The sequence below is a fragment of the Microplitis demolitor genome, chromosome 7, assembly GCF_026212275.2.
Source record: "Microplitis demolitor isolate Queensland-Clemson2020A chromosome 7, iyMicDemo2.1a, whole genome shotgun sequence".
In the NCBI taxonomy this organism is placed as follows: Eukaryota; Metazoa; Arthropoda; class Insecta; order Hymenoptera; family Braconidae; genus Microplitis; species Microplitis demolitor.
The window spans coordinates 21412957-21438676 of NC_068551.1; the positions used below are offsets into that span (position 1 = coordinate 21412957).

The following is a 25720-nucleotide window of genomic DNA, read 5'->3' on the forward strand; positions in this document are numbered from 1 at the left end:
TAAGCCAGTATACCAGGCGGCAGGGAAAGTATTTGAGTGTGTGGCGAACGCGACAAGCGTAACAACAGACGCGTCGAGAGCCGGAGATAGAGGGAAAGGGAGAAACAAACTTGTGTGTTAGTTTGTTTGGTTGTTTATGGTGTGTATGTATATGCAGAACACTGGGCCAACGGAGGAAGAAATAGCTGGCACGTGTTTATGGAAAACCGACCGGTCCGGTGCTCAATATCTTCGGGTATACGAGGAGATATATTTTTAGATGCCTGATGCATTTTTTTTCGTATAAATAAGTACCCATGTGTGGTTATTTATTTTTATTTTTTTAAATTTATACAGATGTATTATTATTGTTATGGTTATTATAATGGACGGCGTAATTATACATGCGTGGTCATTAGAGATATACTTTGTGCGAGAAAATATATAAATATTTATAAGTTAAAATGCACAATTGTATAAAATATGAGCAAGAGCTGGAAACTTTATTTATTTTTATTTCTCGCTTTTGAGTTGTAATTATTTTTTAATTTATCATTAAGCTGAGCATGTAATTTTATGGAATGTTTTTGATCAAAGTCGTAATGGACATGATGCGAGAGTTGAGAGGATTTTAGGGGATTTAATTAGATGAGAATTGAGATCATTGTTTAGGTATTTGGGTAAAATGAGAGCTTATGGAGGCAGTCAGTGAGAAGACGTCAAAGGAATAATGCACTTTTGTGAAGGCTGTACGCTGAATCATTACTTCTATTTTGGGAAGAAAGGGTCGATTGAGAAAATGAAGAAAAGTGGGGGTTTCTCATTATCCAAATTTTTATTCTTGTACGTGGGAGTACTTTTAATTAAGCCCGGACATTCAAATTTTGAAATTATTTATAATAAGACAATTAAAATTTTTGAAATAATTAAATTTGAGCCAACAAAATAAAGGGGAGTTATTCCTACTGTCATTCACTTTATAAATAAAGAAAAAAAAATAATTAATTTATAAAAAATCAAAATTTATCAAAAGTCATTAATAATAACCAAAAGATTTTAGATTTATCTTCCATATACACATACAGAAAAAAATTTCTTGGCGCTATTTGTCCAAAAAGAAAACTGACAGCAAAAATTTTTGATAATATGTTTTTTTTTAGTAAACAGAATTTAAATGAATTTCGTTTTCAATTAATAATCTGGTCTGCTAATCAATGACTGTGAATATAGCAGACGATTATCAATTTTAAAAATTTTAGAATAAATTAATAAAATGTAAGTAGAGTAAAAATTAAAAAATGCATATTTAAATAAACTCGAAACTCGTACGCGCATTTTTTCAATTTATTTATTTCAAATTTATAAATTGTATCATGTCTGCTACATTCACACTCACGTCATATCAACTTGTCATGATAATGAAGTTAGCCGACGTCTTATAATTTATGATCCTGAAATTGACAGACAATCAAAAAATTTTTGGATTTTTTTTTCAGTAAATCAATTTTTAAAAAGTTAAAAATAAAATTATGCATATGTAGAAAATTTAAAAAACTATAGGTTCAATTTTTTTAATATTTTTTTTTTTTTTATAATTTATATTTAAAAAAAAAATCCAAAAATTATTAGAAGGTTAAATTCAGTATCATTAAAATTGTTGGATTTTTTTTTAAATATAAATTATAAAAAAAAAAAAATATTAAAAAAATTGAACCTATAGTTTTTTAAATTTTCTACATATGCATATTTTTATTTATAATTTTTTAAAAATTGATTTACTGAAAAAAAAATCCAAAAATTTTTAATTGTCTGTTCATTTCAGGATCATCAACGTCTTATGTTTGATAACGAGAGAAAATTAAAATAGTCAACTCAATTGATTTGAAAAAAAAGTCATAAAACATTTAAATAATTAAAAAACTACTCACTTTGCCGCCATTTTACAGCTTTCTCATCAGCGACGAACACTTTCAAAAATTGATAAAATTCACTGAATATATAAAATGTATGCAACTGATTTCACAAAACTCAAACTTTTACTTAAAAATAATAATTTAAAAAATTCTTAGACATTTAATTATTTTTATTTTTGCATTTAAATTTTAACAACACAAACTCGGTGTACACTGATAGGAAGAAAGCTAACACTTGATTTAATTAATTTACAGACTCACATTCACTGACACACTGAACTTATTATCTCAGACTAAGTATTGGTCACTAAATAATTTAAATTAACTGATTAGAGATATAAGAATTTAATATTATAATAAATAAACTAATTATTTGACAGAGATTCACTCGCGAACGACAACGACAGCGATCAGCCCGGCCATAGACTGAGCTTAAGGCTTCTGCGCAAGTGCATTCCAACCGACGCCACCGCAGCGCCTTAAGCTTGACGACGCGCAATTATTTTAAATTTTGAAATTGTGAATAGCAGCGCCGTAGTTCTAGAAGCCGCCGTCGATGTTCTAAAACTGTCATGGCTGCCCAGGGAACATCTCTCATGTAAGCTCCGTTAATTTATTCATTTAATTTAATTTATCAGAGGTATTTATGGCTTAAATATATTTTAATAACTTTCTACACACGTAAAGAAAACTCTGACACAATAATTTCTAATAAATTTTTAGTTAGTCTTTGATAAAATATTGAATTTAAAAATTAATGATACTGAAGTTAGCCGATGTTTGATAATTTTTTTTTTTTTAAAAACGATAAATTACAAAAAATGTCCGAGTATGATATACAAATTTTTTTAATCATTTTCTTAGTAATTAATCAAGTAATTAATTATTATTAATATTTTCAATAGTTATCTGAGCAATAATTTTTATTACTTGTCATAAATTTTGAATATTTTTTTTTTTAGTTAAAATTAGAAAATTAAATTTACAAAATATCGATCTTGGTTTTTTAAAAATAATTATTTTGTTGAATTAATCAGAAAATTATAATTGTTTTTCAAATCTGTGGTACTGAAATTATTTATAAATATTTTTTCAAAAATCTACAGAGATTTTGTGTAACTGAGTTTCAATTGTTAGGAATAAAAATGGCCGCTGAGAAAATAATTCAAATCCTGAAATTAGACCTCAGCGCCATAGCTTATCAAAGTCGCCGTTGAGAGAACGACTGCAAGTAGAGAGCGGCTGAGAAGTTGACGCCGATTGTTTAACCCCTTTGTCTTGGTAACAATTAATCATTTAATTATTTTTTCTTATTTATTTAAGTAAATAGTAAATAATTTATGTCTCGACAGCTTCAGAAGTCATCAAGTTTGATATGAATGACTGGATATTTAATATCGATGATATACTTTATGTATTTTCGATGTCTTGAGTATTTACTTGCTCCAATGATTGTTCATCATCGCTTTCTTCACTGGTGTTTTGGTAATTAATTTAAATTTTATTTTTATTATCGCATTCTAGCAAATTAAAAAAAAATGATTTTCAATTGTTCGAAATATTTTATGATACTCAAGTTAGTTGAGTTCTGATAATTTTTAGATTTTTTTGAAACATGATAATTTACAAAGAAAAAAATTTTTCAATAAATTGCAACTATAGCTTTTTAAATTTTCTACATATAAATATTTTTTTTTTGTAATTGATTTTTATTGAAAAAAAATCTGACAATTATTAATTGTCTGCTAACCTTCAGGAATGAATATGAATGTAACGGACAATTTTGAGTTTTTAAAACTAAAAAAAAAGTGAATTAAATATAAAATGGATAAAATAAAAATAATGCACATTTATAAAATTTCAAAAACAGTATGTGCATTTTCTTAATTTTTATATTTTTCATTGTTTCATTCGTTTTTTTGTAATTCAAAATTTGTCTCACATCTGCTACATTCACACTTAGCTTCAGGATCATCATAATTTACGCAGGACTAAAAATTAGTTATTTGTCTCTTATTTATTATTTTTTTATGAAATTTTCAGCTGGTGCAAAAATACTTTGAGAAAAAAATAAACTTCAATGAGAGATTAATTGGAGTAAAATTAATTTATTGATTTCGATCATCATGAATATCTGGTACTGGTTCCGGATGCTGGAAGTGCAGAAATACGTCCGCCGAGGTAAATTTTTTTTTAATTCAATCAAAAAAATCATCTAAAATTCTTATTTTATTTTTAAAAAATTATTAATTTTAACTAAATATGCTTTTCGTTGTAGAAATTGAAAGAATTGTCTGCTGCTCTGGATATTTCTCGTCGTGGTGAGTGACTTTTTGCATGATGTATTTTTTTACTTAGTCATTAGTTTTTTTTTATTTATCTTTTGACTCGAGTCGAAGTTGTGGACTTCAATTATTCGCAATTACCCGTATTTTAAACACCCAAAAAACAAAAAATAATTTATAAGCAGACGGGATTTGGTTTATAGTTTCATAAATTTCATGACTTCTGCTTCATAAATCTATTTTGATCTAGTTTTTTTATTTTTTCTACAATTATCTAAGAATTCAAGAAGTAAAGCCACTGAAGAAATTTTCGGTATGTATTTTTTTGCTTATAAATCATAAAAAAAAAAATTAAATTGCATAATCAAGACCAGTAATTAATTTTTTATTTATATTCTTTAGTTTATTATTTGTCACAATTGAAAGGAACTGATCGAGTAGTTCAATTGTTGCATGAAATAATCATTTTTTAAATAAAAAATATGAATTTCGTCAACACCAACGATCATGCTGATCAGTTCTATGTATCGGAAAATCACAACGTCATCAAGATCTTTATTTTCTTAATTGAAATGAGGTAAAGAATTAGTTTTATCATTCTTAACCATCGTAATTGTAAATATATATAAGAAATTAAATTCATTTTATGAATAAATTACTTAATTTTTTTTCATTTATCATAGAGTAAATATTCAATTACTTACAATGTATTTTTTTTTTTTTTAAATTAATTAAAAATTGCCGCGAAAAAATAAAGATGAGTTTTTAAAAATATAAATCTAATTAAATAAATTATCATATTACAGGTTCCGACTGATGGAATCATTTAAAACCAATTGCTAGTGATGGAAATAAATTGTTCTTTAGTGTCAATTGTTAGAGGAACAGATCGTGCTCTTGGTAAGACATTTAAAATTTTTTAATTACAGAATTAGCTTCGTAGCTCACAATCATGCCGTTTTTTATGAGCAGAAGCTAAAATGTAAAAATTATTTTTGATTCTCAAGTATCAAGATTACTTTTTATTAAAATTTTTTCAGAACATTTAGTAGCTAGAGCGAAATATCTATCAGTTGACTGGAAAGTAATACAGTGGAGTGTGAAGTAATCAGAAGCACTGATTTTATTCCATATGATTATCATGGATCTTGGACCGCTGGTTCCTGTTGCTGGAAGCAGAGAAAAACGTCCGCCAAGGTAAGTTATTTGTTTTTAAAAAAAAAAAACTAACAGCTTATGTGAGAAATTTTTGAAGTAAATCAACAAATCTATTAATTTAGTTAATTTTAATTTTTTTTATTTGTACAGTAATTGAAAGAATTGTCTGCTGCTCTGGATATTTCTTGGTGTGGTGAGTGATTTTTTGCATGGATATTTTTTTTAGTAGATCAAATATTATTATTGCTTGTGATTTTGCCCTCAGACTCGAGTCAAAAGAGTGAGATCATGTTTATCGTTGACTATTTATTGTTTTTCCATTATATTAAAACCATAGAATCGCTCAAAAATGGTTCCTCGGGACATTAAATTAGGGTAATATTCGCGGAAATAATTTTATTGACCACTTGATTGAACAGTAATAGGAATTGATCTATAGGAACCGAAACCAATAACTTGCTTTTTTTGAAAATTTAAAATTTTCATGGCGGGAAGTTGAAAATCTAAGATGCTTTTTTTTTAATAAATTTTACAGTCATAACATGACTTACACTTGAAGTTGCACTGAGTATACAAACAGGTGCATACTGTTACAGTTATTATTGTTTATGATGAAAACAGAGAAATAGTAGTACGTGTTATATTTTGAGAATCAAAGGTGACGTTCTTTCAATTCTTTTGAAGTGCGTATAATTTGGAGTTGTTTCGCGCATTGCATCTGGCAGCTGATGCGAATTCGCAAGACGTCGTTGAAAATCTTGTTTCACGATACAATTGCCAGTAAGACGTTTCGTTCCATTCGTTCTAGTACGTTCGCTGGGTGTAAATAAGAAAGACGAAACTATTTCCATGGTGGCAGCACTATGTTCTTATATATATATATACATATATATATATATATATGTTTGTATGTGGATGGAGTGTGTGCAATGCCTCAGCTTTAGCTTTAGCGAGATGTGTGTGCCAAAAATACACGGATATTTGCGACTGGCGTCTCCGTTTGTTGCTACCGTACGGGAAAAAATTGATGAGATTGCTCTTGTACCCATAGTCTCGAGCTACTTTTAAATTCTATTTCTGTAACTGTTATTGATACCTTGTTTTTTTTATTTTATTCTTTCACGTGTAAAACAGAAGAGCCCTGTTAACTCTTGTTACAAACAGCTAAACTTTAATTTTATAGCTTTTGCAGTTATGATTTATTTTATCACCATGGAAATTTTATTTTTATTTCTTCCGAACACTCGCTAATTCACTGGGTTTTATTATTTTAATTTATTCATTAAAATACACAATTATTTTTATGAGATAATAATATTTTTTATGACTAACTTGTACGCTATGGAATATCTGGACTAAAAATATATAAATAAACTAATATAAGTAGCAGTGATTTAAATGCTTGATACGCGTGAGTGAATATAAAAATATCACACCAGCAAAATGAGGATAAAAAAGTTTAATGTGAGTTTTAAAAAAAGTAAAATAATCTAAATACAACAGATTGTAGTCGCTTGAATAATTAGTGGGGTTTTAATTAGATAAATTATGTTGAGATAATTGACAGCAAGTAATAGACACTCGTCCATACAAAATTGTAGCGAAGAATGTATAAAATAAAAGTATTAAATTATCCAGCCGGTCTTTTACTTCATCATTCAGTAGGTTATTCAGTTCCTTCATTCAGAGTCTTTGCTGCTCGATGATAATCATCATCATCTTGCGTCATCACTCGGCATAAATATTTTATAAAAAATAATTTATCAAAATTTTATCGTCATAAATACTCCACCATCCGACATAATATTTATAATATTGATCTTCATACCCACTTCTATTTTTAATTTAATCCATAACAATTATTAAATTCTCTTTCGTAATCAATAATGCAAGATATATTAAATACGAAACCATCCAACAAAATGTTTTACATTCACAAGCTAAAATATAAATGCTTTGATACCCAATAATTTTTTAAATTCGGATATTTAATATTTTTTGTTTCTTATTATTTTGAATATTTTTTTAAAAATTATTTATACGATAAAACTTTTGATTTTCGGGGTGATGACACTAAAAGTGAGATAACAAATTTATTATTTTTAAAAGCATTTTTTTTGTATCACCTCATCAGTAATTTTTTGTTTTATCTCCCACTAAAAATTCCCTATCGGATTTAAAAATTTTTTCCCGCTTTTTTAAAAATTTTCTCCATCGCCATTTCACTTATCCGCCACCTCATATTTCCAGGTCAAAATATTCAAAAATAAATACCATTAATTCTTTTCATCTAAAATTACTTTTATAAATTCCAAATTCTATAGGTCTGAGCCAATTTTTAGACAGATCGATTGATTAGAACAAGTCGTTAGCAATTAAAAAAGAATAAGTGGCCGTTTTACCCCTTTATGCACTATTAGGCCCCTCTACTTGAGTCGCAAGTGAATTTAAGCCATACGAGAATTTCTTTTCAGACAGTGGGGATGATAATCTATATTTGCGCCTTCTCCAAAAATATTTCGATCATAAATAAATCCTCAATGTCAAATTTCACATGCTACAAAACCGTTTGATTGACCATACGTTCAAACTCACCGTCAAAGTGCAACGTCACCCCTCGTATCGGAATCATAATTTGCGTTAATAAAAGTTGGCACTCCTACGTACTAAAAAAAAAATCTACCAGTTGAAAGTCAATTTACGAGAGTCTGCTGGACACTATTTAGCAGCAAGTGGAATGACCGCTAACTTTTTTATATATTTTTAAAATAAACCATAAAAAAAGTGATAAAGGCCGACGTAACAGTATGGGCATGAGCGTGTACATGTACAGCGACACTACTACTCAGATTTATATTATTTTTATCGTTTAATCTTTCTACAGCTCTATCCTACTTCATGCTCAGCTGTTTCTGGCTGATGATAAAAAGCATAAAAAAGTTACCAGAAAAAGGTGGTGAAGAGGATGAATTATTTTGCCTGGGTATAATATCTGAATTGAACGGCAGCTCGACGAGAACAAGACCAAGAATAAGTATAGAGTAGAATAAGATGGAGCAGAAGTAAACCAGACTACTCTCGAGTCTTGGACTGGTATTATATGGACTCTGACTCAATTCTTTGGACACAAGTTTCCCAGCATCGGCAGAGTTTCTCTGCACATCGGATCCCTGGTCAAGGTTCGATAGTAGAGCAAGAGCATTATACAGAACTCGCGAGTAGACGCTGAGGCCTATAAATTATACATGAACTTGGAGGTTCTGAAGCCGTTTCTCGAGATCTAGTGATACCTAGTTTTTGTTGTACGCGCAGAAAAGTCGATCAAGTCGATTACAAATTGTAAGTGAACTTGATAAATATTTATGATTACAACTCTGCTGGTTCTCGGCTCGGCTTTATATAGAAAACGGATGGAGAAACATATCATATATATATATGTATATATTTGTAATACTTGACTACTCGTCATCATTATTGATTTACTTAACAATTGTTATTCCGTTGTACATATAACTGAGTCAAATAATTTCATCAGCTGTATATTTTATCTCGGAAGTATCATGAGGACCCGGTTGCTCTGCTGGCAATTATCGATTATTCGCTGGATAGAAGCTAAAATTGAATTCTTGATTATATGTATTTTTATAACTGATAACTGGCGTTACCAAGAACTCGAGATAACGTTTTTTATAGAGCTTGATAATGTTTTTTTTAATGTACGGTGTAGGGCGGCGGATCTTAATTTTCTGGAGATGATGATGAGATAAGAAGTTAATGACTGAGTTTAGTACTTTTTTTTTTGGATCGTTAATTTTTTATTTTGTTTGAATGTGAGGTATCTGGTTAGATGGAATATTATTTTTAATGTTAAAGATGATATTGATTGCCGGAAGGAATCTCATGATTGTGAATTGCATTAGAAATTGAGTTGTAAGAGGATCGTAGTTATGATTATTGATGACGGAGTATTTATGGTGATAGAATTTTAATCGAGGGGATGAATAGATTTAGGTTGTTATTATATTCAATTATTTATTTTTTGAATATTTGACTTGGTGATAAGAGATGGCGGATAAGTGAAATGGCGATGGAGAAAATTTTAAAAAAAGCGGGAAAAAATTTTTAAATCCGATAGGGAATTTTTAGTGGGAGATAAAACAAAAAATTACTGATGAGGTGATACAAAAAAAATGCTTTTAAAAATAATAAATTTGTTATCTCACTTTTAGTATCATCACTCGGAAAATCAAAAGTTTTATCGTATAAATAATTTTTTAAAAAATATTTAAAATAATAAGAAACAAAAAATATTAAATATCCGAATTTAAAAAATTATTGGGTATCAAAGCAATTATATTTTAGCTTGTGAATGTAAAACATTTTGTTGGATGGTTTCGTATTTAATATATCTTGCATTATTGATTACGGAAGAGAATTTATTAATTGTTATGGATTAAATTAAAAATAGAAATGGGTATGAAGATCAATATTATAAATATTATGTCGGATGATGGAGTATTTATGACGATAAAATTTTGATAAATTATTTTTTATAAAATATTTATGCCGAGTGATGACGCAAAATGATGATAATTATCATCGAGCAGCAAAGACTCAGGAGCCCACGAACTGATGTGAGCTCGTCCAAAAGTGGCCCAACTGAATAACCTACTGAATGATGAAGTAAAAGACCGGCTGGATAATTTAAAACTTTTATTTTATTCATTCTTTGCTACAATTTTGCTTGGGCGAGTATTTAATACTAATTGTCAATTGAGCATCAGTTTTTAGTTGCATTATCATTTTTTCTCTATTTGGATTCATTTTTACCAAAAAATACAATAATGGTAATAATAAAAAAAACCGCTGATTAATCCTATCCGTGTTTTTTTAAACCACGAAATGTGAATTCCATAAGAAGATTATGCTCTTTAGATATTCAATGTGCTTTCGCATTTCATTAGAATAAAAAAAATGAAAAAATGGGAAACTCATAATCCAACGGAAAGTATCTGCCCGAATGCGTCGGGTTTTCCACCAAGGAAATGATTTTATTCTAATTATTCATCTCTTTGTATAAATTTAAAAAATTCAAAATAAAAAAACAACGAACTAAAAAAATGACGAAAGTGGAAAGTTAAAAAAATAATTCAAACTCAAGCACAACTCGGCAACTTATTTTTTTCCCGCGCGCTATCCTGCATAAATTATAAATCTTATTAAACTTCGGAATCAAATGCTTTCACTAACTCCGCAGACTATCGAATCTTCGTTTTTTATTTTCGCGGCCATAATTCTCAATGGCTCCATATTATAATATATGCGTCAGGGGAGGTACGGAGTGTGTCGACTGGCTCGTTGAAAGAGTATCCATTTGGGTAACCCCGGCCATTTTCCTCAACAACTTTTGCCTGCATAAATGGAATTTCAAATATCCTTTTTTTTTCTTTTAATTTTTTTCTCTCGTTTTAAATTCACTGTGAGTAGACGAAAGTACTCTCTTGAGACTATTCTTATATCATGTGTGGGTAGATAAAAAACGCTCTTCTGTCTCGGATGGAAAAGAGAAGTACCTTCGGGTCCAAGCGTCAGGAAAAACTTTTTTACAAAAAGATTTACTTATCTTTTATTATTTTTAGCATAATTTAATAACAGATATTCCACTTTCGCTTATATATATATATACATACACATATAAATTATGAAAGACTCAGTTATAAAAAAAAAATGAATTTATTTAATGTTTATTTTTTTTCTTGTTTTTAAAATTTATGAGCCACTTCGGAATATACTTTACAATATACACTGACTACAATTATCGTTAAAATAATTTATTTGTCACAAAAATAATTAAAATAGTCACTTTGAGTATAAGAAATAATTATATTTTTCATTCTTATGTATTTGTATCCTGTCACAATTGCTCTCTGTTACAATTGAGACATTTGTTCTTAAAAATACGGGAGGGCAAGGCAAAATGAAAACAGGGAAAAAAGCACACTCTATTTATCTTGAATACACTAAATCTTCACTTGTCGCTTATATTTTTAAAAAATAAGACAAATTTTCAATTGCCATTTGAAATTAAATTTTTTCACTTTTCGGCTGCTCGAAAAAATATGAAAAATTTCATTTTCGTATTTTTAATAAAATTTAACAATCTCACTAATCCCTAGATAAATTACGCCTATAAATATCATTTGAAATACAACTTGAGAGCAACGCGTCAAAGAAATTTTTTTTTTCTTTAATTCTTTCAAAAATAAATCTCAGACATTTTAAATTGTTAAAAAATAATTTTAGAAATAAATGACAAGATCCCATTTGAAAAAAAAAATTTCTCTGTTTTGGATATCCGCCTTTGTCCTTCCTTACATAGTTATCTATCGGGAGTGAATTCGGATTTTATTTTAACCCGCATTCACTCCGGTCCAGAGTTTTAATACTTAAATAAATTTATATTTAATAGAAACAGCTGTTAATTAGAAACATAATTATTTCAATAAATATTTTATTCAGATATTCATAATTAAACTTAAAATTTTATGTTTTTAATTTATAAAATTTTTTAGTAACTCACTAAATTATAATTTTATATATATAATACATAATAAAAATATGAAATTATTGAATAGCTATAGTGACATAGTTTTTATGGGAATATTTTATATTTCGGTACAATATGAAATGTTATCTCGTGGTATGGTTGATGTAAGTCATGCGACAGTTTGTGTTTCAGTGGAATTATATTTGTTCAAGTTTTGTTATCAGCTGCTTATAATTTTTTAAAATAATTTCGCGTGAATATATGGTCAGGGAGCTCGTAATTATTTCCGTACTCGATATAAATGTCAAAATATCAAAGACCTAAGCTCACTACATTAGTAATTTTTTTATAATTAATATTTTCCAAAACTTCCCTTCGGAGTGAAATTCCCTCCAAGGTAATTAAATAAATAAAAAATCCCCCACTCCGCGTTCACTTTGAAAATTTTTTACAGTATATTATTATCATATATTAACAAGATACTAAATTAAAGTAAAATAAAAAAAAAATGATGATAAAGGAAAGCTAATAAAATGGGCAAATATTAAAAAGAGAATAGTAGGCAAGAGTGGATTTCATATCCTTTGGCAAAGGAAAAAAAGTCGAGTATTATCATTCCATTATTGGCTCCAGAGTACTGACTAGTGCCTATATCCAGTGATCTCCACAAAAGACGTAGATCAATACTATTCATACTTGAGTCCTCTTGTCGTTTTGGAGCTGTTCCCACTGATCCTCTTGCACGGTATCACGGTACTGGTCCTCCTCCACCGTCCATTCGAGCCGGCCCTCTTCAATAAAGAAATGTGTATCTATATATTGATTAAATCTTTCTAACCTTGGCTTCTGCTGGTAGTCCCCGTGTCGGTGAGAACATAAAAAAAATCAACCTTTTGTTTTTTTTCTTTTTTTTTTCGAGTCTATCAGAACGGCAAATAAAGAAAACTTTTATAATTTCCGTTTTTTTTATCTCGCTCTCAAAACTAAAGTAAGCAGCTTCTGTAAATTATGTGGTGGAATCATTCGTGAAGAAAATTAGATTTTCTTTGTAAATTATCCTACCATTTATTTTGCTAAAGATAAAAGTTAATCCGAGTATTGTATATATATATATATATATACATTTGTACGGACGGGAAACTTTTCTAATAGTTGTGAGTCACGATTCAATAAAATAATAATTTAGATTAAAAATAAAATAATGGCTGGGGGTAATTAGTAGTCTGAGTAAGCGCTGAAAGTAACGCGGATATGTAGATTTAAATGGGGCTGATTTAGTTTCTTTGCATGAGAGTTTTGGTAAAAAAAATATTCCCCAGTGAAGAAGTTTTTTTTTTTTTTTTTTTTTCAATTGAAATCCATGGAAAAATTTTTTAATCCATTTATACGAAGAAATGTCTTATATTAATTAAAGTACCGACGAGTCGAGAAACAATCAACCCCAGAACAAAACTTTTTTTATTTTTAATTGATTCCAAATTTAAAATATGTAGTTTTCAAAAAGTGGTCACTTTCAACTTAGAGGATATAAAAAAAAATATTTTTTAAAAGTTTACAAAAAAATTTATGACTTTGAAGTTAGCAGACAATTAACAATTTTTTGTTTGCTTTTTCAAATAAAAAAAAAAAAAAAAAAAAAAAAGAAAAACTAAAAATATGCACATGTTGAAAATGAAAATATAAATATTTGTTTTTTTTATAATTTAAGTTTAATAAATTTTTTTTTCAATTTTTTGATGCAAATTCATTTTAATAAAAATGAACAATACAAATAGGGAATTATTGCTACAATGGTTACATGATAACTATACCGAATTCTCATAATCTCCTTACATCCCTACTTAGTAATTCCCATGATTGGTTCCTGGATCTCAATAGTTGAATCTCAACACGAAACAATTAAAATTTAACAGAATAGATTCAATTAAATGGAATTATAGCAGTGGATTGAAATTATGAAAAAGAAAGAGTTCATTCACAGCTTCAATACAAAGCAATTAGTATCAAATAAATGGGTATAATAACTAATTGCCCTCTGTATATCGTGTTAATAATAACTTTATCAACCTAAAAGACCGATAAAAATAACAAAACATTAATTTAGCTTTTAAAAATAAATAATTATTATTATGCTAAAGTACATGATGAATTAAAAAAATCATGTCTTATTTTTTTTAACCATAAACGAATTTTCCATTTCTTCAGTTTCTTATACATTCAATTTTAACGCAACGTAATTTAGTTTAGTCAGCTCATAAAATATTTTAATTTTTCAATTTCACTAAAAAATATTTTTATTGTCCATAAAATTTTTATTTTCCATAAAAAATTTCCATCAGTCTTTAAACTCCTCTAATTGAAAAACCTTTTTTCCAAATTAAAAATCACCAATTAATTATTTTCCATTGAAAATTTACGACTCTGCTCATATAGTCCACGACCACTCGGTCAGACCGAAATTTTTTTACCTGCAAAAAATAAATTAATTTCCCAAAATATTTTTTTTTCCACCAGAACTTCCGAGCCGCCTACAGCCAATAACTGTACATAATTGAAGTTTGACAACTATGGTTTGTTATAAACTAATTCTCTCGCAATTAAAACCGCATCCGAATAACAAACGGCTATCAGGACAGGCAGGACCGAAATACGTTCAATTAATTCGAACAATTCAAACAATTCCAGATAATTAAGCGTCAATGCGATACAGATTGACTAAAGGATTAACCACAACTGATTAACATATATATCTCTAGGGTCATACCTACATAATTAACGGTAAAATTAAATTATGTTTACTTACATACACACATACTCACCCTACTCACACCCTACAACCGCTAATATGTCCACAAAACCCTCAATTACGTTCTTTTAGAGCAGAAAAAAAAGATCTCTATTTATTATTTCTCTGAAAAGGGATTTAAAAGTATCAAAAGGAAATTTGAATTAGTGTCTATTCACAGATGAATAGCCTCCGCAGATCTGACACCGTAAAATGTTAACTAAAGTGTAAAAAATCCTCATTTCTTTTCATTGCTTTAATTTAAACTTCAATGGTGTTAAATTAGTCCACGTACAAGACAATTCAACATTCATATTATTATTTTTATTAATCATCCGAAAGATAAATCAACGTCTTGTTCCGAAAAAGAAAACTTTTATTTTGTTTTAAAAGCCAGAACCGTGTAATGTAAGAAAATATAAAAGCTTGACTCCCTCGTACTTACGCTCCTACTCCAGTTCTACCTCAGCCTCAGCTTCAACTACTTCAACTTTTGTGTGCCGTAAAACCCTCAAGACTTCATCGGCTTTAAGCCAAATTTCCTGCACCAGTACTTACCTCGGTAATCCCAGTCGTTCGATGGTTTTAAAGGGCAGGGACTCCACGAGCTTGATATAGACCGAGTCGGAGGAATCCATGACGTTAAAAAACTCTGGCAGGAGTGAGAAAAAATACGGTTAAAAAATAGAGCAAGAGAGAACGGTAGTTAAAAAAAGGAAGTAGACAACCGGTAACAAAAAGAAATCAAACAAGATTAGGTACTTATGTAGCTCAAGGGATAAAAGTGACGGGCAAAAGCTAGTTTTTTATAAAACTAATCTGTTGAAAATAATAATAATGATGATAATATAAATGAATTGTTAAATGAGGTGAGTGGTTCAGAGCGAGCGAGTCGGGAGAAAAGGGATGAAAAAGGTACCGGAACGGGCATTGATATGATTTATGTATACAAATAGTTGTAAATGTGCTTGTACTTGTTCTTGTCCATGTACATGAGGATGAGGATGCGAATGAGGACCGGGATGGGGAAGAGGATGAGGATGAGGATGGGGATGTAAATGTGGGCGTAGATGGATGTAGATGTGGAGGGACAGAGTCCCGCATCCGCATTGACTGGGAATTATTTCTCTTTGGATTTTGGTCGCGTAGTATTAAACAGTATCCCAAGGGCCGGCTCGTTTATTTCCCGCAATGACTTGAAGCTAAATGCCACTGCTGCCATTGACAATTGCATTAAACTATTGATTCTAGGTTCATCGGTTCATAGGTTTAAATATAAAGTGTTGGTTTAGAGGACTTTTAGACGAGTTGAGCAATGCGAGGGAATTGGACGGAAAGTGGTTGCGGGTGGATTTTAAATTACGGGTTTTATTGTGGATGTGTTGGGTGATGGTATTTAAAAGTGTTGGCTGTGTAACTGAACAATCAGTGGAGTAAAATTAAAATGGTTTTGCATTAATAAAGTGTAGGCTGAGGTATTTTCTGGATGGAGGCCAGAATTCGTTTAGGATAGCAATGCTGAGAGCAGAGGATTGAGGACGACGGGCAGAGCCCAGAGGACGGGTAGAGAGTAGAGGGCGGAGGGATTTGACTCCTCTATTTAGAGAATCCATCACTTAGTGTGGGTATGCGGGGCAATTGCTTGAATCTAGGAGGCTAAGTACGTATACACACGTCAAATCCAGAGTACGGTCATTAACTCGTGTCTGTCAACTACGATCTCGATTTATATTGAACAATAAGCCGGTACTTGGCTCTAGCTCTATACTCAATCTGCACTAGGATATTTTATTATATTATAAATTATTTTATTATAAATGCTAATCGGGCGCAGTAAGCCGGTCATTAATCTTACATTTTTCAGTTGACTGAATTTTTTGTCGGATACGATTTATTTACGGTAAATATTTTATTTTTTATGATTTAAATTTAATTTTTAAACAACCAATTTTTTATTTTATTCAGTAATCGATTCAAATTTATTGCATTGAAGCTGACAGTGGTTATTGAGGTACAGATTCAAGTTAATTCAGGGAAACTGGAGCAAAATGAGACGGAACTCTGAAAAAATATATTGTGATTTTTTTTTTTTTAATTCAAAAGTGACCATTTTATCCCAGTTGGCGAACCTCTCCTATTTGTAGTAAAAATTTTTTTTTAATCACTGAATTTTTGTTTTTCAAAATTAGGTCTTTTGTGAGGTAGAAAAAAATTCCTCGAAATTTTGATTCCATTTTAAAATTACCAGGATTGTCGATTTAAATATTCGATGGATCGGATTAAATACATCTGGAGTTTTAAATCGCATTGAATTTTTTAAAGTATAATTTCATTGTCAATTATGCTGTAGCTTATAATAAATTCTAATTTCCTCGTCGTATAAAAAATTAATGACGTGTTAAATTTTTTGAGAATTAAATAGATGAATAAATTAATAGGACGTGAAATTAACAGGAGAATAAATATTTCAAGGAGCGTGTGTTGTATCTGTTCCAACGTATGTATAATTAATTCGGGTCGTGCAGAATATATAGGAGACGTGGTCAAGAAAAGGGAATATTCCTTGCGGTTTCGGTTTATCTGGGTAACATGCAGATGTACAAGATTGTAAATTGTAGATTGTATATTGTATACATAACACACTGGATTTAATTAATTTAAAGTCTATATGGGATTTTGATCAAGAGTTACGGAATTGTAGAATCAACGAGGCGTAAGTCTGAATGAAATATTGCGCTACGTTATTTTAACAATTAAAAGTGATTTAATATTATTCTATGTTTTGAGTTCGTGTGTATAGCAAGTACGTTTGTTATTGTTATGTTAAAATTTTACGAGGGACTGGGAATATATAATATGCAAACATATTATTTAAGTTCTGTTAGAGTTTCGCCAAAATATATACAAGCTTGTTTATTGAGTGATGAGCAAACTTAACTTTGCTAATTGCGGATCGCGAGCTTATTTACCGAGCATAGAAACCAGGGATAGTTTTTTGTTGTCGCTCAATAGGATACAAACATGCTTACGAATGCATATTTTGAGGTACAACACGACTTTATCTTCACTCAGCGGCTATCTACCCTAGAAAAGTCATGCTCCAAGCATGCGGTACCGCGTTTGCCCTGTGAGGATAGTGTAGGAAGAAATTTTTACCCTGATAGTCAAGCTGGTAGCAAGCTAGCTACCTCCTGCAGCAACTTGTCACCAAGTTGGCCGCAGAAATTGGCATTTCCATAAGTTGACAGCAATTAGTGGACAACTTTCTGAAAAAGTTAGCATTTCATTAGTTGATGGAAAATTAGTAACAACTTGTAGTCAATAGTTAAGAAGGCTGAAATTGTCATCAACTTGATTGCAACTAGACACTAACTTTCTGACAGAAAAATCTTGCTATCAGGGTAATGCTGATATTTACTTTTAGCTACCGTTGGTAAGATCCCAGATAGCCGGAGAGCTCAAAGTCAAAGCCTAAAGCCAAATTGCAGTTTGTTAATAAAAGAAATTGAACGTCAAATTAAACCAACTATAAGCAGCAATACTTTCTAGTCAGTAAATTGGTGTCAATTAGTTGCAATCAAGTTGACGACAACTTCAGCCTTTGTAACTGTTGACTACCAGTTATCGTCAATTTGTTGTAAAAATTAAAGGCAACGTTTCGTCAACTTACGGAATGCCACGCGGAAAAACAAATAGATGCTGCAACAGGACGCCGCCTTGTCGCTGCAACAGGATTTTGTCTTGTTAATAAAACAGGATTTTCCTATTGCAGCAACAGGACATGTCCTGTGGGAGCACCAGGACGAACTCCTGTTGCAACACCTATTTCTTTTTCCGTGTAGGATATCTCTAGGATTCAGAGAAGTCTTCTGGAAAATGGTAGCACATAAAAGTAAAGAAAGATAATTTTATTTTTAAAAACATTTAATTCTTCAATAATTAGTTTTATTGCAATAAAAAAAAATATTTAATTAAAAATCTTGATTATAGAAACCAAGCAAATAAATACAAAAATTGGATTACAGGATCGATAACCCGCCGAGTCTGGTGAGGCGATCGTTTCATTGGCTTGTATTTTCTTATTCTCATGGTCGTCATGGTAAGCAGTGATGGCCATTGTAAATCCCGAATAGTTGGTCGGTTTTTCGCTAAAAAATTTAACAACAAGTGTCCCTCCGTCCACGTGGGTTTTTAAGTTTTTATGAGAACCGCAGTATCGGCCGATAAGGGAGGACGTAAAACTGTCACCGTTCCTTATTTCCAGGAAGTTACTTTTACAGGTTCTGGTGTCCTCAAGATAAAAGTAGTAGAATTGTACTCTCATTATTTGGTCCTTCGGGGAATTGAAAATCCAAGTGCACTGAATGTTCCGCTCATACTTATAAGGATAATTCGGCGATTCTAAGTAAACTCTAGTGTTGTTTATTTCAATATCGCCGCCGCATAATTTGTAATAACTCGCCGTAAACCCATGGTCACTTTTTTTACCACTTGTTCGAACATACGTTACCAACATTCGACTGCTCAACGTAATTAAAGGCTGCGTCATACTTTCATTTCCACAAAATCGACCTAAAAAAAAATTTATCAATAATTATTAACAATTTTTGATCATTATGCAGCAGAACTCTAATTTCGTAGTGACAAATTTTTTTACTATGGTCCAAGAATTTTTTATTTGTAGTCAATTACGTGACTACAAATCGGGATTAGAAAAAATATATTTGCAAAATTTCGATTTTTTTAACCAGACAAGAAATTTAGATTAAATTAAAATTTAAAAAATTTGTCTCAGCAATTTCGCTTGATGTTTTTTAATAGAGCTTACAGATACAAGGGCCAATTTTCGATTTTCATATTACCCTTTTATGCAATTGAAAAAATTTATTTACTTCTTTCTGAAAAAAAATTCCAGAGCAAAAAAATTTCACCGAAATTACTAGAGTCTGCTGATAAATTTTATAGAGCGAATTTTAATTAATTACCTAAAAGAGGACTTCCACTCCAGTATCCATCCCTAATTTCCAAGTAATCTGTTGTGCAATTAGTTGTCTCGTAAATATTTAACGACTCAATGTTTAGAGCGATTCGCTCTCCATGCGCGCCAGATATTCTCCATTCGCATGATTCCTCAGCTTCTATCAGTGAACTATTCGAATAAATTTCTGTATCGAAAGTTCCAAAAGTTCCATACATCGCTTGTAATGTTTTTCCACACTCTACATTAATTAATAACTCAAATAATCATTTATTTTTATTCAAATATTCTAACTATTTAGTTTTTTACGTACTAGGGCATTGATAAAAAATATCTTTTACTTCTTGTCTGTTGCGCATCATTAAATTTTTGGATGTGTTTTCATCAAAATGTTCTTTAGTGTCATGTTGGGTACCTGCATTGAAAAAAAAATTTATCTGTTAATTGAAATCGAGAATGATTAATTTAATAATAGCCGATCTGGTAAATTAACCTGTCGCATTGGTAAATTTATTGTCTTCCGAAAGTTTATGGTAAGAAAAACCTATGGCGTGACCCAATTCATGGACGATGGATTCGTAGCTGCAACTTTTGTCAAAGTTTATGGAATTTCTTCCCTCTTGATATTTACCGATTGATGGACTACAGCAGCTGATAAATTAAATTTTATTAGGAAATTTTAATAATAATGAATTTAGTCTGAGATATTTGACATAAAATTTTAAGAGGGTCAGACGCTGAATTTTTTATAATTCCCGGGCCTGTGTAAAAAAAATCTGGGCCCTGCGTGTCAGCCTCAAAACTTCCCGTTCAAGGAGCACACGGGTCTGGGATTGTTCTAGGACTTGAAAAATTTTTTTTCTTCAGAATTTTATAATATTTTACATTGAAAGAGCCTCAAAAATTATGTCGGATAATCAGAAAGTAAAATGAGAAAAAAAATATCAAATTGATAGATAGAGCAGATGACTAGGATTTTAATAATTTTTTTCATTCGAAATTTTTCATTATTTTACATTGAAAGAGTATCGGAAATGATGTTAGATAATAATAATAAGATCAAATAAAAAAAAATTATCCGATGGACACACAGGCAGAAGCCTAGACACTTTCCATAACACATTTTTTTTCTAATTCCTGTGTGGAATTTTTTTTACGCCGATTTAACACCGCTCTTTTAACAGTAAATGAATTCCGCGGGAAAATTTTTTTTATACAGTATATAATTATGAATTAAATAAATTTCATAAAAAATGATAAAAATTTTGTGTCAGTAAAGCTTCGCGTTCGAGGTGTGCAGTATTGTTGTATTAGAATCTGTTGTTTTACCTGCAGTTTGGTGATGTGGTAAAAAATAAATAACTGGGATTTAGGCCTCTGACGCTCTCAATGAATTGAACACAAGTTATGTTCTCCCAGTACCTAATAGCCCGTGTAATCAACCTGCGCTGCTCCCCAACAATATTTTTCCTTATTCCGTAGGGAATAATTCCCTGATCCCAAAGACGTTCACTCTTTATTAAAATTTCTTTGCTTTCTATTGCCGTCAAGTTAAAATCTTCTTTTTTTTCAAATTTCTTTGCTACCCCATGTCCATGTAAATTTATCATCAAACCCAAAATAAAAATTCCGACACTGAAAGCACGTGAAATCCCGTTCATTGTTATTTTTATTATTTATATTTATTTACTGTTCCCAAAAAAACAATTCTATTTCCTCACGATATTTTTCAAGTTCGATTCGCTGATGACTAGAACTAGTTTGGTACTAAGTAATTAAAATAAATATCTACATATTTAATTTGAGATTATTTTAATAAATGAAAAGTATTTATGTCACATGATAATTTATTAATTAATTAAATAAATAAGTGTTCGAAACAATTAATCATTAGCTTAAGGCTGAATTTTTAATCTTAAATAAATTATCAAATTAAATGCCGCTAGTTTTCAGAACGCAGATCGAAGGTCTAGCTTTCGAGCCCGAGGCTCGCACTGTCCCAGTTTTTCATGCTGCGATTAAATCTTAATAACTTTTACTCTCAATTTATTTATTTCAAAACAATTAGATATAATTACAAGACATACAAATAAATAAAAAAAATTATTTTACATTTTTTATTTATTACAATTTTAACTATTGCTCATTAATTCACATAAATACTGACAAAAAATTAATTTATAATAACGAAATAAAATTTTAATTAATTCCATTACAATAAATATCGACTAGATAAAATAAAAGCTGGGCAAAATGGACCATAAAAAATTTTTCAAAATCAAAATTAGCCCAAAATTTTTGATTTCATAATTTAGCAGCCATTTCCTCCAATAATTTTATTATAAATTTTATTTTTATTGAAAAACAAATTGCTTAGACGCCCCATTTTACCCCTAATTTTTTTAATGACGAGTCATAATACAAATAAATAATTTAGTGACTTAAAATTATAAATACTAATAAAAATAATCACGGAATTTTTCTGCGGCCTATTTTGGCCCCTTTTTCACTCGGATAGTACTTTGACCAAATAATTAAAAAAAAAATTATACTATTATATTTATAACTTTATACACTAGTTTAATACTCGTCAATGACTGGGGCGCAATAAATAATAAAGTCTACACCTCGACACCTACTTGATGTTAAAAATTATTTTTAAAAATGTCTCAACGGTTGGACGGATAATTGGTGTTTTACAATTAATTTTAATCTGGCAGTCATTAACATCTTCATCATCAAATAGAACATTTATTGTCACAAATAATTTATAATAATTAACTATAAACTTCAATCAATTATTTTATAATTTTTGCGCTTCCCCATCACTTCGTCATTATTCATAATTATTAATTATTAATTATTAATTATCATTATTCATTAGTTTATCTAATGTCATGTCGAGTTTCAGCTCTCGACTTGAGACCTAAAAAAAATGAATTTATTAATTAAATAAATAACTAATGAGAGAACAATTAGAGAAAAAATGTCTTACGTGCTGGCTTCTTCTATAACAGTAATAGCTCGATTATTAATTGGAGCGGGCATTAAAAGCCATTTAGATTTAATATCGTCCTCGTCGAGGAGAGTTTGGCTAGTGGAGGGCCCGGCGGGTGGGTTGCCATGAATACTCTTGGAGCGAGCTAATGACCATTTGCGTCCCTTGCGGTCCATTATTATCGGCATTTCGGCAATAAGATTGTTCTCAAACTCGGACAGCATTAAATAATTTTCCACTTTATTGCAAGACGTTATGCAGTCCCCGATGTACTCGATGTCATCCAGGATATTGTCAGGCAAATCCATGTCGGCGATGCCTTCCTCGGATATACAAGTCAGCTCGGGCTTGTCGACGCTCAGTTTATTAATCGCCTCACCTTAATTAATTAAACAAACGGAGTATGAAGTTCAATAATTTATTTTATTTTTTTTTTTTTTTAATAATGGGTGAATTATTACCGAGAGCTGGTGAGTGCTCGGCATTTGGATTAAACCCCATAGCAGTTGCGCCGGGTGTGTTATCATTTTCAGCTTCGTGATTAAATGATAGTCCCCGTTTTTTTTGGCAATTTGAATTACACGTGTGCTTAATGCCGTTGGATTTACCGCTTCGGTGTTTCGAGAGGTTGCGTTTGTGTAAGTCGATGAAAAATAACGTAAAGCTACCGACTAAAACGCAGGTTGAACTAAAATAGTAACCGGCTTTATTGCCAAAACTTATATTTATGTAACCTGTAATATAATTTTTTTTATTAAGGTAACAAGTTCGGATATTGATTTATTATCGATCTCTCGGTAATTTCATTAATTAAAAAAATATTCATTTTATTTTTTAATCGAGATTTGAATCTGTTACGACTCTCAAAAAAATCTGGGTAGGATTTTATGGGAATCTATAGAAATCTATGTAGGAAACTACGGATATCTGGATTCCCATATAGAGATTTTACATAGGAAACTTTATACTTGAATTCCCATACGAAAAATATACAGTCGAATCGCGTTATAAGTCCGGCTTGTGTCTTTTTCTTTTAACCAGACTCGCGTTAATATGAGAGAGACACTAAGCGGACTTATAACGCGATTCGACTGTATATAGGAACTTGGACATCTGAATTCCCATGTTAGAAATCCATATGGGAACCTGAGTATCTGGATTTCTACGTAAAAATTTTTATATAAATGATAAACGATGTATGAAGTAGCACAGGAATCGAAACCAGGTTCTCATTTGGATTTTTTCATGGTGTGGAATCCCATGGAAACCCACGTGAGAATCTATCTAGGAGTCTATGCTGGATTTCTATAGGAAACCATATGAGAATTCATCCGAAACCGCAATGTGGAATTTCCATGGGAATCTAAGCTGGATTTCCACATGAATTTTTTTTATAGGGGAAAATATGTATCAACTTTATTTTAAATTGAGATTTTGATTTTATTTTGACTCAATAATTTTTTTTTTTAAATTTGATTCCAATTTTAATATAAAAAAAATTATTGATCTTTCCGACTCCCTCTAACTTTTTCCATAAAAAAAAAAAATAAAAGTAATTTATACCTGAAATAGGAACACCAATGGCTATAGGAATAGCTTGGGAGCACTGGACAAAACCCCATGTGCGTACAAAATTCCGAGCGCGTACACGTTCGTACGTGTACATTTTCAAGCTGTAATGATACCCGCCGCAGAAGATCCCGTAGATCCACGTGAACATGACGTATCCGTAGTAATTTCCATGGACCGTAGTCAGCGCCAGTATGCAAATTCCACAAATGAATATCGCCGTTTGCATCAGATATTGCCGCGCTATCCGACACTCGACGTTCTGCCTTATCACCAAAAGACCGAACGTCACGCAGCCAACCGTCCAGCCCAGTCCCAAATACGCCTGCAGCAAGATCACCATGTCTCCCAATCCTTCCTCTTCGATTTGGTGCGCCTTTAATAAATATTTGTTTTTAAATTCCATTTACAATCAGTCAACTAATCAATTAAGTCGCTAGTGAAATTACCAAATAAAAAATCGGTGTGTTTATTCCAAATGCCGAAATTCCCGTAGACAACAATAAAATTCTAACAGTTTTACTTTTCAATGTAGCGAAGTCTAAAATCGGCGGCCGATCGTCGACTTTATTTTTTTCTTTTATTTTTCGCTTTTGAGTTTTCAAATGCAAGATAGCGCGTCGCTGAGGATGATATAGAGAAGCGCTTCGGTAAAATGTCCCCAAAAAAAATGTTGAAAAGACGGTCACCGTGACTGCTTGTAGTCCTAGGCGCCACCCAATTTTTCTGAAATCAATAATAATTATTATTTTTTTTATAACTTTTTAAAAATTTTTTTAATTGAATAACTCTGTTATCGCGTACAGTAATAAACATAAATATTACCCGATGATGGTTTTGATAAATGCTGACATGATAGCGATACCCAAACCACTTCCTGATACGATAAAAATCTCAACGAATTCTCGTTTCCGTTTGAAATATTGGGCTACCATAAGAGTACTGCAATCTCGTGTTATTCCAACTCCTACGCCTTTATTTGTTTATTCGAGAATGTAATAAATTATTTGGGGAGGATTAATAAATAATAAAAATGCGGAGGCTGCTTTTTGGAGTTCCCGTGGTGTCTTACCTACGATGGCGCCGTAACTGAAGAAAAGCTGATGGAATTGTGTGGCGAATGAGGTGAACAAACATCCCAGAGCTGTCACAAGACCTCCGAGCACTGCTGTCACTCGTGTACTTTTTCGCCGACAGATCCCTATTGTGACAGGGGAAATTAATAAAGCGACGCCTGTTGACATGGCTCCCAACCAACCTATAATAAGAAAATAATTTTATGTCTAAATAAATTTTTTCAAGGGGTCAAAGTTTCTTTTTTCTTTTTAAGGGAGGAAATAACAGAAGGGAAAATTTCAAAACGTTATATATATTCTTGGAATAAAGTAATTTAAATGTAAAAAGGGCTTTTGTTTAGACAGGATACTGAATACATTTTAGGGCTGATCGAGTGTCATATCTCGCAGCTTAGACCCATATTTACGCCACTGTGTGGACGAAACGTCCTC

General features: G+C 30.8%; 2 protein-coding genes and 2 long non-coding RNA genes across 4 annotated transcripts in view; 3 read left to right on the forward strand and 1 right to left on the reverse strand.

Moving 5' to 3' along the window:
* Positions 1-3100: 3100 nt before the first annotated feature.
* Positions 3101-4065, forward strand: LOC128668196 (uncharacterized). The gene is made up of 3 exons (XR_008403953.1): positions 3101-3173; positions 3245-3377; positions 3936-4065. It is a non-coding gene; the product is annotated as an uncharacterized LOC128668196 (long non-coding RNA).
* Positions 4066-4619: 554 nt separating this feature from the next.
* Positions 4620-5300, forward strand: LOC103579585 (uncharacterized). The gene is made up of 3 exons (XR_549547.1): positions 4620-4754; positions 4984-5077; positions 5218-5300. It is a non-coding gene; the product is annotated as an uncharacterized LOC103579585 (long non-coding RNA).
* A 24-nt stretch (positions 5301-5324) lies between these two features.
* Positions 5325-25720, forward strand: part of LOC103579584 (glutamate receptor ionotropic, kainate 2) — a 235429-nt gene continuing 215033 nt past the window's right edge. The window contains exons 1-2 of the mRNA XM_014441749.2: positions 5325-5374; positions 5486-5528. The gene's annotated coding sequence lies outside the window, so the exon portion shown is untranslated. The remainder of the gene's footprint in view (positions 5375-5485; positions 5529-25720) is intronic.
* Positions 18088-21384, reverse strand: LOC103579597 (dorsal-ventral patterning tolloid-like protein 1). Its single transcript, XM_008561033.1, has 6 exons — positions 20975-21384; positions 20139-20296; positions 19959-20060; positions 19653-19886; positions 18677-19239; positions 18088-18138 (listed from the first exon to the last, which is right to left on the reverse strand). The coding sequence occupies exons 1-6, from the start codon at positions 21304-21306 to the stop codon at positions 18088-18090; spliced, it is 1440 nt and encodes a 479-aa protein (XP_008559255.1). The 5' UTR covers positions 21307-21384.

Excerpts from the sequence above, each read along its gene's own strand:
- LOC103579597 (XM_008561033.1), bottom strand. The coding sequence starts at position 21,306 with ATGAACGGGATTTCACGTGCTTTCAGTGTCGGAATTTTTATTTTGGGT. Across the intron at positions 20,297-20,974 it reads ACCACATCACCAAACTGCAG|CTGCTGTAGTCCATCAATCG; the intron begins GTAAAACAACAG and ends TTAATTTATCAG. Across the intron at positions 20,061-20,138 it reads TAAATTTACCAATGCGACAG|GTACCCAACATGACACTAAA; the intron begins GTTAATTTACCA and ends TTTTCAATGCAG.